At 41.7% G+C, this 15,000-nt stretch overlaps 1 protein-coding gene across 12 annotated transcripts in view; it reads left to right on the forward strand.

The window, feature by feature from the left end:
* Positions 1-15,000, forward strand: part of slmapa (sarcolemma associated protein a) — a 92,468-nt gene that overhangs the window by 16,558 nt on the left and 60,910 nt on the right. For all 12 annotated transcript variants that reach the window (XM_078247617.1, XM_078247624.1, XM_078247622.1 and 9 more), the window contains 2 exons: positions 9,352-9,499; positions 11,397-11,469. In XM_078247617.1, coding sequence (XP_078103743.1) covers positions 9,352-9,499; positions 11,397-11,469 — 221 coding nt within the window. The remainder of the gene's footprint in view (positions 1-9,351; positions 9,500-11,396; positions 11,470-15,000) is intronic.

Genomic DNA, 15,000 nt, shown 5'->3' on the forward strand with positions numbered 1-15,000 from the left:
GCCTGGCAGGCTTTCTGGTGCTGGAAGCCTGGCAGGCTTGCTGGTGCTGGAAGCCTGGCAGTGTTGATAAAGGACATTTTGTGATGGCCTGATTATCCAAATATCGGCGCAAGAAAATCGGCAGCCCGTATCGATCACAATCGATATCTGTCGATCCCTAGTTACAAGCCTATCAGACGCAGAGCAGGGCGGGTCCTGGCAACACAGTGTGATTGAGATCCATACGTCACGTTAGCGTTGTCGGTGAAAGCCATGGATGTAGTAAGGGAACGAAAGCATGGAACGCAAGTTCATGAAGCCTGGGAACGCTGTTCTACCTAGATAAAGGACTCTAAAATAAATGGCGCTGGGCGTGGATAGAAGAAGTAGGTGGAGACGGCGAGCCTTTTGGCAGTTGGTGCCAGAGACTGAGAGAGCCTGGTGCTTGTTTCTGCACGTTTTGCTCGAGGAAGCTACAATCTGCCAGCAGCCGTAAGGAAGTGCTGCTTGCTTTTCATGAGTTAGACCCCGGTCATAGAGCCACTCAAACTTACCACGACGTTGCAAGGAGCAACTGTTACAGCTGACACACCGTTGTCTATGACTGACCGTGTCTGCGACTTAAATACGTTTGTGCACATTTATTGTGGAACATATATAATATATATTGTGTCATTCACAATTGCGCAGCCAATGGTCACCTTGTGTAGAAAACTAGCAGAAGACAAAATGTTAACTAGCCTGTCTGTTACATTAACACTCAGGGCATCTCATGGTATATTTATTTGACATTATTTACCGTTGAAGATAAGTCCGCCTCTGCAGTTTCTCTCCATTTTCCTCATTTTTGTTAACAATGAAATAGCAATCATATCTAAGGTGATTAATCTTACATGGAAAGGGGAGTAACATTACTGTACTGTCATTCCCGACGGCACTTGAATGCAGCTTTATATCACGGAGAAAGGTAGAAAGAAAAGAGACCGGTCGACTGTGCTTTGTTGTTTGGCAACCATTGAGCTGGACACAAACTCCTAGGCTGTTCAGTGCTTGTTTCGTTTTCTTTTTACCGTCCTAGCATGTTAAAACGTTGTTGTGGTACCGATAGAGGCAGTGATGTTTCCTGTTTACTGTACGGGACTCGTTCACCGCTTCAAAACCAGCATGACACCTGTCACATTGGCCTACAAGGCAGCGAGACATCAGGTTGACTCGGTCTCAACGTTTCACCGCAGGCTGCTGTGGTTTTTTCTGGCTCCCCCCGTGGCATTCCCCGCCACAGTACTACCCCCTCTTTTATATAGGCCTTAGTGGTCCCCTAATACTGTATCTGAAGTCTCTTTTATATAGACCTTAGCGGTCCCCTAATACTGTATCTGAAGTCTCTTTTATATAGGCCTTAGTGGTCCCCTAATACTGTATCTGAAGTCTCTTTTATATAGACCTTAGTGGTCCCCTAATACTGTATCTGAAGTCTCTTTTATATAGACCTTAGTGGTCCCCTAATACTGTATCTGAAGTCTCTTTTATATAGACCTTAGTGGTCCCCTAATGCTGTATCTGAAGTCTCTTTTATATAGACCTTAGTGGTCCCCTAATACTGTATCTGAAGTCTCTTTTATATAGGCCTTAGTGGTCCCCTAATACTGTATCTGAAGTCTCTTTATATAGACCTTAGTGGTCCCCTAATACTGTATCTGAAGTCTCTTTATATAGGCCTTAGTGGTCCCCTAATACTGTATCTGAAGTCTCTTTTATATAGACCTTAGTGGTCCCCTAATACTGTATCTGAAGTCTCTTTATATAGACCTTAGTGGTCCCCTAATACTGTATCTGAAGTACAGGAGAGAAGACACTAGAAACATATTCATATTGGAACATATTCACAGATTAATCTTTGCAGCTCTACTGTCATTTAATTATTACGTATTGGCTGTGTGACATGCTGCTGATAATGCCGTGAGCCTGTGAAACAAGCTAATGTCAAATGATTTCATAAATATGGACACTGGGCTGAAACTAAACTTGATGACGTCATTGTGTGTGTGTGTGTGCGTGTGCATGCGTGTGTGTGTGTGTGTGTGCGTGTCACGCTAGGTAGAAGTGTGTGAGAGCCATATGTGAGGTATGTGACGCATACACTGTATGTGTTGTTGCTGGGAGAAAACCTCTATAGTTAGGTCCCTCCCTCCCTGTCTCCAGGTTACCATGGGGACAGGAGGTAACTGTGCATGTCTGCGTGTGTGTGAATCATGATCTGTGAATTGGTAGCTTTTCGTAGCACACTTCAGTCGGATAACCAGTCCGTCCACCTCTCTCTCTCCCTCTCCGTCCTTCCTCTCTTCAGTGTTTAGTCGGTGCCTCTCTGGTAAATGGACAGTGGTTTTCAGTCATGATGCAGAGCTGATGAATGAAACTCCTGGAACGACAGACAGACAGACAGACAGACAGACAGACAGGCCTCAGGCATCCAGATCAGATCGCTAACTGTCTGTGTGTGTGTGTGTGTGTGTGTGTGTGTGTGTGTGTATACCTGTCTGTGTTTTTGCTTTACATTGCTTTGTGTGTTACATTTGTGTTTGAATGTTAGCTTTTAATGCTTGTTTGTCTGTACATCTGCAGGTTTGTGTGTGTGTGTGTGTGTGTGTGTGTGTGTGTGTGTGTGTGTGTGTGATGAAATGTGAATGAGTTGATTTAATTCTTGCTGATGGATTGTTTCACTGTCGTGGTGGTTGTTTTCGTCCTCATGGATTCGCGCTATGCGACTGTCTAAGTGCTTTTACATGATGTGAACTGTTGCTGTATTGTAGGTATCGTTGTATATTTCTGGGCTGTAGAACTACAGCATAGCCTCAAGATTTGAACTACTAGTCCCATAGCCCTAAGTACTGACAGAAGGAGAGTAGTGATGAGTTCATGGTGAATCAAGTGCAGCACTGCAACAACACCAAGAATCTGAAAGCATGTCCTTCTCAAACGGTTTAATTATTAAACATCAGGGCTCCAGACTTAACTTATTTTTACTAGGGAGCACTAGCTATGTTTCCATCCACGTGTCAATCCAGTTATCTGAAGTTTGGTAAAAGAACTCATGTGAATAAAGCTGGTGAAAGTGTGTTTCCATCCAACGGCTTTAAAGCCAATAGAAACCTGTCGCGTAATGACGTCACGTGCTGTTTTACGGTCAAACTGGTATATGGAATTGATTTGAGACGTTTTAAGGTGTTTGGGGCGGCTGTGGCTCAGTGGTAGAGGGGTCGCCTGCCAATCAGAAGGTTGGTGGTTCGATCCCTGGCCCTGCAGTCCCATGTTGAAGTGTCCTTGGGCAAGACACTGAACCCCAAGTTGCCCCCGATGCTGCTCCATCGGAGTGTAAATGTGTGTGTGTTTATCTGATGAGCAGGTGGCACCTTGTACGGCAGCCTCAGCCACAGCGTGTGAATGTGTGTGAATGCTTCCTGTACTGTGTTGAAGCCGTCGTTAGTCGTTAAAACGAACAGTCCATTTACTCGCACAACATTCAAGCAAAACTGGATCGCGCCATCTACCAACAAATGATCAATACTGCTCGAGTTGTAATAGAGCTCATGTGCCAGCTGATAGCGACATATCACTATAATACGACAACAACGACGCTGTCAACACATCGCTGTGATGATGCAGATGTAGTAAATGCCCGACGACGGCGGAGGCGGCCAGTTCTGGGAATGACGGCGTTCAGAGACACGTCATGGAAACCCTTTGGTTGAAGCATCTGTCTTTGTTGACGCCCGCCATGTGTCGTTTTGTGGCGGGTTGCAACCAGAGATGTATAGCAATGAAGTAGAACTACTTCACTACTCTACTTAAGTACTAAAAGGCTGTATTTGTACCCTACTGGAGTTTTATTTTGTTCTCCTACTTCCACTTTTACTTGAGTACGTATTTTCGATGAGTTTAATACTTTTACTCCGATAGATTCTTCACGTGCTGCATCGTTACTGTTGTGATTTCCTCACGCCACGGAGACTAATTACGTAATTAACGTAAGAAATCCCCGAGATCGCGTCATGTTTCTTTTCATTACGGTCGCCCGTTCAGAAGTCAGACACGACGTAAGTGTGTACTCTTTCTATTTAGCTATTGTTGCAGCAGATGAAGCTGTTCCTGAGTTGTCTGAGTCTGCAGTGAGTCCTGAATGTTAACCGTTTGACCGTAACTGTGAAGTGAAGCTGCTAGCTTATCTGTACTTTGCTAGCTTGCTAACGTTCCTGTTCATCACACACGTTACTAGCTAGTGTGTGATACGTTTTTGGGGGCTTTAATCGTTACTGTGCTGGAGAGGATGTTTATTGTACTTGCACAGTGTGATAATTGTACATTTTATTCCAGTATTTGTTAATATTTGTTATTGTTTAATATATTTGTTAATTCCTTTGGCTACAGCCTTGGCTAAACATTTGAAGTAATATAAACAATATGATATTCAAACGTTTGTCTGCTTTCTCTAATAACTAAATAACACAATACTTGTACTTTTACTTTCAGTACTTGTAGTACATTTTAAAATAAACTCTTTGCAATACTTAAGTACAAAAAAAGTTGAATACTTTAGTACTTCTACTTAAGTGTTGTGCTTAAAGAGCACTTCTACTTCTACACAAGTCACTTTTTTGATAGAGCACTTGTACTTTTACTCAAGTCTGGGTGTCTAGTACTTTATACACGTCTGGTTGCAACCATAAAATAATTGCTTTTCATTATTTATTCGGTAAATAACGTTTCCATGAGCGTTTATCGCATAAGCCGTATATCGCTCAAGATCCAATCAGATGAGACCCAATGTATTTACATCCAGTATATCACATTTTACTGTTTCCATGAGGCGTTTTTCATTCGATATCACTTAATTTGGATAAAAACGTGTGTATGGAAACATAGCTACTGTAGAAAAACAAACAATCAGTGCTGCCTACACCGTGTTATCCTCCTGCTAGCGTTAGCACCCAGGAGGCTGAAACAGGGCAGGTTTTAAACATGTTTTTAAGCCTCTAAACATGCTCGAAATGTAACTACAAGTGCCTACCCATGTGCAGTGATTCCTTCTGAGGGAACACAGTGAATCTGGCTGCAGGAGACGTGACTGAAAGACATAAAAGTTGTGTTAATCCAGCTCTGTTTAGTTCTGGTGTTGAGACGGCAAGACGAGGGCTTAGGGACCGTCTACAAACTACAACACTGAAAAGATATACAACAGTATTTATTAACTGAATGATTAAATAAGGTAGTGTCTCCAAACTTACCTCAATTATAACTCGTCTCCCGTTAGTTGTACTACAGCACTTGCCTTTTAAAAAATAAGCATATGCCTATTTTTGAAAATACTGTTGTATCTCTTTTCAGTGTTGTAGTTTGTAGACGGTCCCTAAGCCCTCGTCTTGCAGTATCAACACCAGAACTAAACAGAGCTGGATTAACACAACTTTTATGTCTTTCTGTCACGTCTCCTGCAGCCAGATTCCCTGTGTTCCCTCAGAAGGAATCACTGCACATGGGTAGGCACTGGTAGTTACATCTTGAACATGTTAAGAAGCTAAAAGCATGTTTAAAACCTGCCCTGTTTCAGCCTCCTGGGTGCTAACGCTAGCAGGAGGATAACACGGTGTAGGCAGCACTGATTGTTTGTTTTTCTCGCTACTGACAGCACTACGTGACAACAAACGACAGAGCTACGTGTTGAAATCGCCTGGGCTTCTCCTTTTAAATCCTCATGCAATGCAGTTTTTCACATTTCCCACATTTTAACTGCAGAGATAGTAGTATACAGCTGTTATACATCATATCATCTATACAGAGATAGTAGTATACAGCTGTTATACATCATATCATCTATACAGAGATAGTAGTATACAGCTGTTATACATCATATCATCCATACAGGGATAGTAGTATACAGCTGTTATACATCATATCATCCATACAGGGATAGTAGTATACAGCTGTTATACATCATATCATCTATACAGGGATAGTAGTATACAGCTGTTATACATCATATCATCCATACAGGGATAGTAGTATACAGCTGTTATACATCATATCATCCATACAGGATAGTAGTATACAGCTGTTATACATCATATCATCTATACAGAGATAGTAGTATACAGCTGTTATACATCATATCATCTATACAGGGATAGTAGTATACAGCTGTTATACATCATATCATCTATACAGAGATAGTAGTATACAGCTGTTATACATCATATCATCTATACAGAGATAGTAGTATACAGCTGTTATACATCATATCATCTATACAGGGATAGTAGTATACAGCTGTTATACATCATATCATCTATACAGAGATAGTAGTATACAGCTGTTATACATCATATCATCCATACAGGGATAGTAGTATACAGCTGTTATACATCATATCATCCATACAGGGATAGTAGCATACAGCTGTTATACATCATATCATCCATACAGGGATAGTAGTATACAGCTGTTATACATCATATCATCCATACAGGGATAGTAGTATACAGCTGTTATACATCATATCATCCATACAGGGATAGTAGTATACAGCTGTTATACATCATATCATCCATACAGGGATAGTAGTATACAGCTGTTATACATCATATCATCCATACAGGGATAGTAGTATACAGCTGTTATACATCATATCATCCATACAGGGATAGTAGTATACAGCTGTTATACATCATATCATCTATACAGGGATAGTAGTATACAGCTGTTATACATCATATCATCTATACAGAGATAGTAGTATACAGCTGTTATACATCATATCATCTATACAGAGATAGTAGTATACAGCTGTTATACATCATATCATCCATACAGGGATAGTATGTGAAAATGCAAATGAATCAGTATGTGCACGGGCAATGAAGTGATAACCCACAGTTGTGGTGTTGAAATAAAGTCCTGTCCGTTTTGTCTGAGACCGAGAAAACACTGAGTAAAAATACGGTTGATCGTGGTCAATCAACGCAGCTCCGCTGACAGGAAGTGCACGCAAGCCGGGTTGAGACCGTAAACAAACTGGGATGAAGAGAGGAGGGCTAACGGTAGGCTAAAGCTAACTCCTCGGCTTTTACTACTCAGCATTTTCCTCGCCAATGTACGGTGAAAATAAATAAAGTCATCACATTTGCAGGTCGCACGTGCCCGAGTAGTTGTAAAAAATACTCTCATTATCTCAAAAAATGGTCGCAAAATGCTCCTTTTTTTAGACCACAAAGATTGTTTTATTTCTGAAACTTCCCCAATCTTTGTGTCTTCTCACTGAAGTCTGTGTAACAAGGCACAATAAGTAGGCAAACCAAGAAGCGAAAAAGATTTGAGCTTTTTATTTTAGGTTGGGATTGCGAAAGTGTCGCAATAAGTATGCAATATTTAGTCTATTTTGTGGAGCGCTGCGTCCCGTCCGTTGGCTGTGTGGCTTAGTTGTGTTTGATTTAGAGCTTGAAACGCTGTAATGATCACGTTTCATTGGCCAGTTACTGTGCCACGTGCACGTTAGTGCACGTCATCGCACGGGGCAACAACGTGACAAACCCTACGGAGCGTACCACGTGTGCATTTTTTGACAGAGTGACAGTGACACTGTCCAACCAGTAGAACATGTCCTGTTCTGTAGACATGGTCCTTATTTATATATATTTATACTGTCCAACCAGTAGAACATGTCCTGTTCTGTAGATATGGTCCTTATTTATATATATTTATACTGTCCAACCAGTAGAACATGTCCTTTTCTATAGACATGGTCCTTATTTATATATATTTATACTGTCCAACCAGTAGAACATGTCCTGTTCTATAGACATGGTCCTTATTTATATATATTTATACTGTCCAACCAGTAGAACATGTCCTGTTCTGTAGACATGGTCCTTATTTATATATATGTATACTGTCCAACCAGTAGAACATGTCCTGTTCTGTAGACATGGTCCTTATTTATATATTTATACTGTCCAACCAGTAGAACATGTCCGTTTCTATAGACATGGTCCTTATTTATATATATTTATACTGTCCAACCAGTAGAAAATGTCCGTTTCTATAGACATGGTCCTTATTTATATATGTTATACCGTCCAACCAGTAGAACATGTCCTGTTCTATAGACATGGTCCTTATTTATATATATTTATACTGTCCAACCAGTAGAACATGTCCTGTTCTATAGACATGGTCCTTATTTATATATATTTATACTGTCCAACCAGTAGAACATGTCCTGTTCTATAGACATGGTCCTTATTTATATATATTTATACTGTCCAACCAGTGGAACATGTCCTGTTCTGTAGACATGGTCCTTATTTATATAATATAGTCAATATCGTGCAACCCTAGTGTGTGGGACGGCCGATTAAACACGCCAGTCCTCATCGATGTAGTGGCATGTGTTGCTGCTGGTGACATTCTGGGCATGGCTGCTGTCATATAGCATACAGTTAGCACTAGTATGATAGCATACAGTTAGCACTAGTATGATAGCATACAGTTAGCACTAGTATGATAGCATACAGATAGCACTAGTATGATAGCATACAGTTAGCACTAGTATGATAGCATACAGTTAGCACTAGTATGATAGCATACAGTTAGCACTAGTATGATAGCATACAGTTAGCACTAGTATGATAGCATACAGTTGGCACTAGTATGATAGCATACAGATAGCACTAGTATGATAGCATACAGTTAGCACTAGTATGATAGCATACAGATAGCACTAGTATGATAGCATACAGTTAGCACTAGTATGATAGCATACAGATAGCACTAGTATGATAGCATACAGATAGCACTAGTATGATAGCATACAGATAGCACTAGTATGATAGCATACAGTTAGCACTAGTATGATAGCATACAGTTAGCACTAGTATGATAGCATACAGATAGCACTAGTATGATAGCATACAGATAGCACTAGTATGATAGCATACAGATAGCACTAGTATGATAGCATACAGATAGCACTAGTATGATAGCATACAGTTAGCACTAGTCTGATAGCATACAGATAGCACTAGTATGATAGCATACAGATAGCACTAGTATGATAGCATACAGATAGCACTAGTATGATAGCATACAGATAGCACTAGTATGATAGCATACAGATAGCACTAGTATGATGTATAGAGTTTGAAAAATATTGACGGCTGTGAAGGGAACTGCAGCTGAATGTTCACGCTCATCCTGTATCATATTTTGTCTATCCCCTCAGTCAGTGTCCTAAACGATTATTACAGTCTGTCTGTTTTTTGTGTGACGTTGTTGTATTGATTTCTTGACATGGTCCTCACCTGCTGTGTTTGTATGTGTTAGTTCTACCTGCAGGACACTAAAAGCAGCAATGGGACGTTCATCAACAGCCAGAGGTTGAGTCGCGGCTCGGAGGAGAGTCCGCCCTGCGAAGTTCTCTCCGGTGACATCATTCAGTTTGGCGTCGACGTCACTGAGAACACACGCAAAGGTATATGCACATACAGAACCCTGTTTCCCATACATCCATTTATTGTCGGACTCAATGACCCATCTGATTGGTGGAGAGCTAGCCCGGAAACGGGGAGCGGGATGAGTGACAGACGCTTCTCAAAATCTGACGAAAATCTTTTAAACTGACCTTTGTTGATCTGAAATGAAGACGCTCTTCGGTGTGTTCTGAGGCACTTTTTTTTGACCCATTGGGGAGGCCGTCAGGCCGTCGGGTTGGTGTGTCAGAGCCTTAACGCCACCACTGCCTCCTCTCTGTGCACACGGAGTGCTAGAAAAGCTTCTGGCTTTACAGTATATCTAGAGCTACGGCTTTCCAGAGTTCACCTGGAACTCCCCAAACAAACAAAGTAAGTCTGTTTCTCTCTGCCGTTGTGTGAGCCTAATTTTAGCTGCGATGACTGACACGGAGAACAATGGACCTTTTTCACAGCAGACATGTTGACTTGTCATAGTAGGAAGAGCTCAGCTGAGATTGATAACCTCAACGATGTCCCAGTGAGATATTTCAGTGAGTCAGCCAAGGGGGTAAGTCTCTCTCCACAACCCCATTCTGATGCTACCAAGCCATCACCTCCCGTTAGCATCCCGTTAGCATCCCATTGACTCCCATTCATTTTGGCGTCACTTTGACAGAGAATACCTTTACATCTGAAGGGTTTAAAGACTCTATTTGTCCGTTGTTTATTTCTAAAGAAACACGACAATGTATAAAAGGCTCCATTACCTTGTAGCTCACGTTATGGCTCCGTAGCAGACGTTTTTATAACAATAGGCTAACGATTGGGTCATAACCACGAGACTTCCTGTCTCATAGTAGAGGAGTTACCGTATAGTACAGGAGAAGCTCTCAGGCAGTTTGGACTTCCATCAGCTGTTTAAGTGTAATGACTAATGTTAACTATCATTTTAGTGATCAATAATGAGCCTGTGTCTATGTTATCTCCTTACATATACCTACGCTCTCCGTCTCTGCTAGATTGGGAATGATTGAGATTTCTCTTGGCACAGCTACCAGAAGACTTCCAACTTTCAGACAGGTTGCTCACGTCACATCTACGTCTTCAAGCTCAGTTGGAGGCTGCTCAGTAACGCTCAGCCATCACCGGGAAAGAGCTTCTAATGTCCTTCACTGGTCTCCGTCCAGAGACACGGGATCTGCTGGTCCAGTTTATATATACTGTCTATGGAGTCAGCATGCACAATACCAGGACCTCTCCTAAGTGGAATGCAGCCATCATTAATGGTTTTGTAATACATATCGATATTATATCGATATCGTGATATGAGACTAGATATCGTCTTAGATTTTGGATATCGTAATATGACATTAGTGTCTTTTCCTGGTTTTAAAGGCTGCGTTACAGTAACGTGTCATTTTCTGGACTCAACAGACTGTTGTAGCTGTTCTATTATCTGCCTTTACCCACTTAGTCATTATATCCACATTACTGATGATTATTTATCACAAATCTCAGTGTAAATATTTTGTGAAAGCACCAATAGTCAACGCTACAATATCGTTGCGGTATCGAGATCGAGGTATTTGGTCAAAAACATCGGGATATTTGATTTTCTCCATATTGCCCAGCCCTATTTTGAATAAACCTGTGCTTTTCCTGCTATGACATGTCAACACCGATATGTTTTAACCAAACAGTTACATAAAAAATAATAGTACCTTTTTTTCCAGGAGCTTCTCAAGATTTCGGTACTGACCAGTGTCGTTCTGGTTCCTAATACCCGTCCCTAGTGATAGTGTTGATCAGGACTTCTCTCTACAGTCTCCATGTTCACTGATGATGTGATGACTACGTGAGAACTGGTAACCAGTAATAAAGTGTATTAACACGATGGTTGTCTGTCTGTGTTCCCAGTCACCCATGGCTGCATCGTGTCAACAATCAAACTCTTCCTACCTGATGGGATGGAGGCACGCCGACGAAGCGAGTAAGCATTCTTATTGGTTAACGCTGAAGCTTTCATATTGACCACTCACATATTTTAGTTGAGTGAAAATAAGGTGGTAATAACAGGTGGTTTTTAAATCCATCTCTGGTTACTGCAAATTATGTTATGTTTGTTATGTTACTGCCTGTGTGGCTGCTTTTACACACACACACACACACCACACACACACACACACACACACACACACCACACACACACACACACACACACACACACAGATCTACACACACACACACACACACACACACACACACACACACACAGATCTACACACAGATCTACACACACACACTCTCTGTGTGTGTGTGTGTCTGTCTGTGTGTGTGTGTGTGTGTGTCTGTCTGTGTGTGTGTGTGTGTCTGTCTCTCTGTGTGTGTGTGTGTGTGTGTGTATATGTATGTCTGTGTGTGTGTGTCTGTGTGTGTATATGTATATCTGTGTGTGTGTGTCTGTCTCTGTGTGTGTGTGTGTGTATATATCTGTGTGTGTGTGTGTCTATGTATGTGTGTGTGTGTGTGTGTGTGTGTCTGTCTCTGTGTGTGTGTGTGTGTGTGTGTGTGTGTGTGTGTGTGTGTGTGTCTGTCTCTGTGTGTGTGTGTGTGTGTGTGTGTGTGTGTGTCTCTCTCTGTGTGTGTGTGTCTCTGTGTGTGTGTGTGTGTGTGTGTCTGTTAAATGGGCCATAGCATACCAGCAGCTGACCCAGCATGGAGCTTCCTACTATACTGGGAGTCCCACTTGGGTATGTCTGTGAGTTTGGTATTGGCTACTCTAGATTCACTGTGGAGTCTGTGTGTATGAAGTGCTGGGGCACGGTGCCATGGTGGGCAGTGCCATCTGCTGCCCTGCTCCAGCTTTCAGTCTGGAAAACACAGACGAGCATCCTGACCTGCATGAATACAGACATACAGAAATAAAGAGTTGTGGGTCTGCTCTGCTCCTGCTGTCTGGGTTGGCAAAAGGAGAATTGATTTCCAATACTCTTTGACCACTTGTGATCCGATCGCACTTCCCCGCTGTACATGCAAATCAACACGTACATCATTTACGTTTGCACATACCTGTAGGCTGGTTGTGTGTGTATAAATGTCAGTTGTTCCTCTCACAGAAATCATACATTAGAAACGTGCGATGGTGCGCCGAAATAAGGATAAACCAGGACCTGTGCAGGAGAGGAAGACGTTTTTAAAAGTCACTGTGTGTTCAGCTCTCAGTACGTTTGTAGCTTCTAACTGAATCTCTGTGATTTCAAGTTTCTATATCTGCTTCATTTTGCGTTTCATGTTCGCTTATAAGAGAATGTGGTCGTTGAATGTGGTCTAAAATGCTCCAGATGTTCACCAGCTAGTCGCTCACTGCGTCTCTGTGCTGTTTGGTGCTGAGCAGGTAGTGTACAGTGATTGTTAAAAGCTTTTTCACTTTAAAACAACGCTATGAGCAATGAGAGGAAACTAAAACAGTAAAGTTGTCGGCCTGACAGCTAAACAATGAGCTGAAACTCCGTAAAGCCGTGGCTGGTTAATTCAGCTTAGATTAAGTTAAACCTAGACATCATTAAACCTACATTGTGTAATGTTTTGAGTTGATTCTTAGCAAAAAACCCTTTGTTCTTTCATTAATCTTTGGTTAATACATTAACCAAAGAGGGACATACCTCCATCTTTATAATACATTAACCAACGCGACAGGCAAAGCAACAAGACCAAAGTTAATATTGGAGCGGCTAGAACAGCTGCGTGTAAACGATGGAGATACTAAGAGATCATTTCGGGTTCGGCCACCGTAGGAGGAAGGGCTAGAAAGTAGTATTCAGTTGGTTGTCATATACAATTCCACCACTAGATGGGAGACATTCTTACACAATGTACAGTAGCTTTAAGGTAAACGGCACCTTTAACACTGCAGTGTAGCGTCACAGTTATCTAAATGGAAATTCAAACCAGCTGCTGAAAATACCTACACAGATGTACCTGATGTCACTGGGCTGAATTACAGTTCATATAATCTTCATAGAATCAAGCTATTATTAATTCATAGAATCGAGGACCATTATAACGCTCCCTGGTAGAGACACTATGGAGGAAATTACACCATCATCAGTGATCACAATCACAAATCCACATATGACAATACTGTATCTGAAGTCTCTTTTATATAGACCTTAGTGGTCTCCTAATACTGTATCTGAAGTCTCTTTTATATAGACCTTAGTGGTCCCCTAATACTGTATCTGAAGTCTCTTTTATATAGACCTTAGTGGTCCCCTAATACTGTATCTGAAGTCTCTTTTATATAGACCTTAGTGGTCCCCTAATACTGTATCTGAAGTCTCTTTTATATAGACCTTAGTGGTCCCCTAATACTGTATCTGAAGTCTCTTTATATAGACCTTAGTGGTCCCCTAATACTGTATCTGAAGTCTCTTTATATAGACCTTAGTGGTCCCCTAATACTGTATCTAAAGTCTCTTTATATAGACCTCAGTAGTCCCCTGATACTGTATCTGAAGAATTACAGCCACTAGAGCCAGTCCCACAATGAGCTTTCTCTGGGTGGGCAAAGCAGAGAAAGGGGAGGTAACCTTTCCCCTTATGACGTCATAAAGGGAAGAGTCCTGATTGGCCCATCTGAGCTTTCATTTTCTCAAAGGCAGAGCAGGATACCCAGGGCTCGGTTTACACCTATCACCATTTCTAGCCACTGGGGGACCATAGGCAGGCTGGGGGAAATGTTCATGCCATGGAACCTTTAAATAGCTGCAGTAGGTGCTCCCTGCAGCCTCTTCCATTAGATTTTGTTTAAAAAAAAAAGAAGGTTGTGAGCACACCCATGTAATTGTGTTTTCCATCTAATGTGTAGGTGTGGGGTGTGGCCAGAGAAGTTTGAAAACATGCAGCAGCAGCTTTCTGCCTCTGTGATTCATTGTGAAGTCACTTTATTATTGTTGTTGCTAATGTGGTGACACAAAGACATGAGAACATAGAGAATAACACAAAAAGAAAAAATTAAAGTGCCCATATTATGAAAAAATCTCTTTTTCTGAGATTTGGGGAGTTATTTTATGTCTCTGGTGCTTCATACAGACTTTGATAACAACCCTCCATGCTGTTCTGAGTGAGATACGGTTTCTGAATGTGTCCTGTCTTCAGTCTCTGGGTGAGCTGGTCAACATCTGCACGGCTTTCTACGTCACTAGCTGAGACGAGGAGGCTAGGGGGCTAACCGTTAGCATGCTAGCTCGTTCTCAATGGCAAAACACTGCTACAACACACACTAGTTCACCCTAATCTCCAAAAGAACTACTTCCATGTCCCTGTTCTGCAGGTATTCACACAAAGGAGGAAGTGTTCCCTCGTTTAGAAGAAGTCTCCCAGCTAATCCTGCCTTGTTCTACTGAAGTTGGAGAAACAGCTAGCTAGCTCATGTAGTCCTTACCTAGCTACTGAGCATGTAGTCCTTACCTAGCTACTGAGCACGTAGTCCTTACCTAGCTACTGAGCATGTAGTCCTTAC

The sequence above is a fragment of the Sander vitreus genome, chromosome 4 (assembly GCF_031162955.1).
Source record: "Sander vitreus isolate 19-12246 chromosome 4, sanVit1, whole genome shotgun sequence".
NCBI lineage: Eukaryota > Metazoa > Chordata > Actinopteri > Perciformes > Percidae > Sander > Sander vitreus.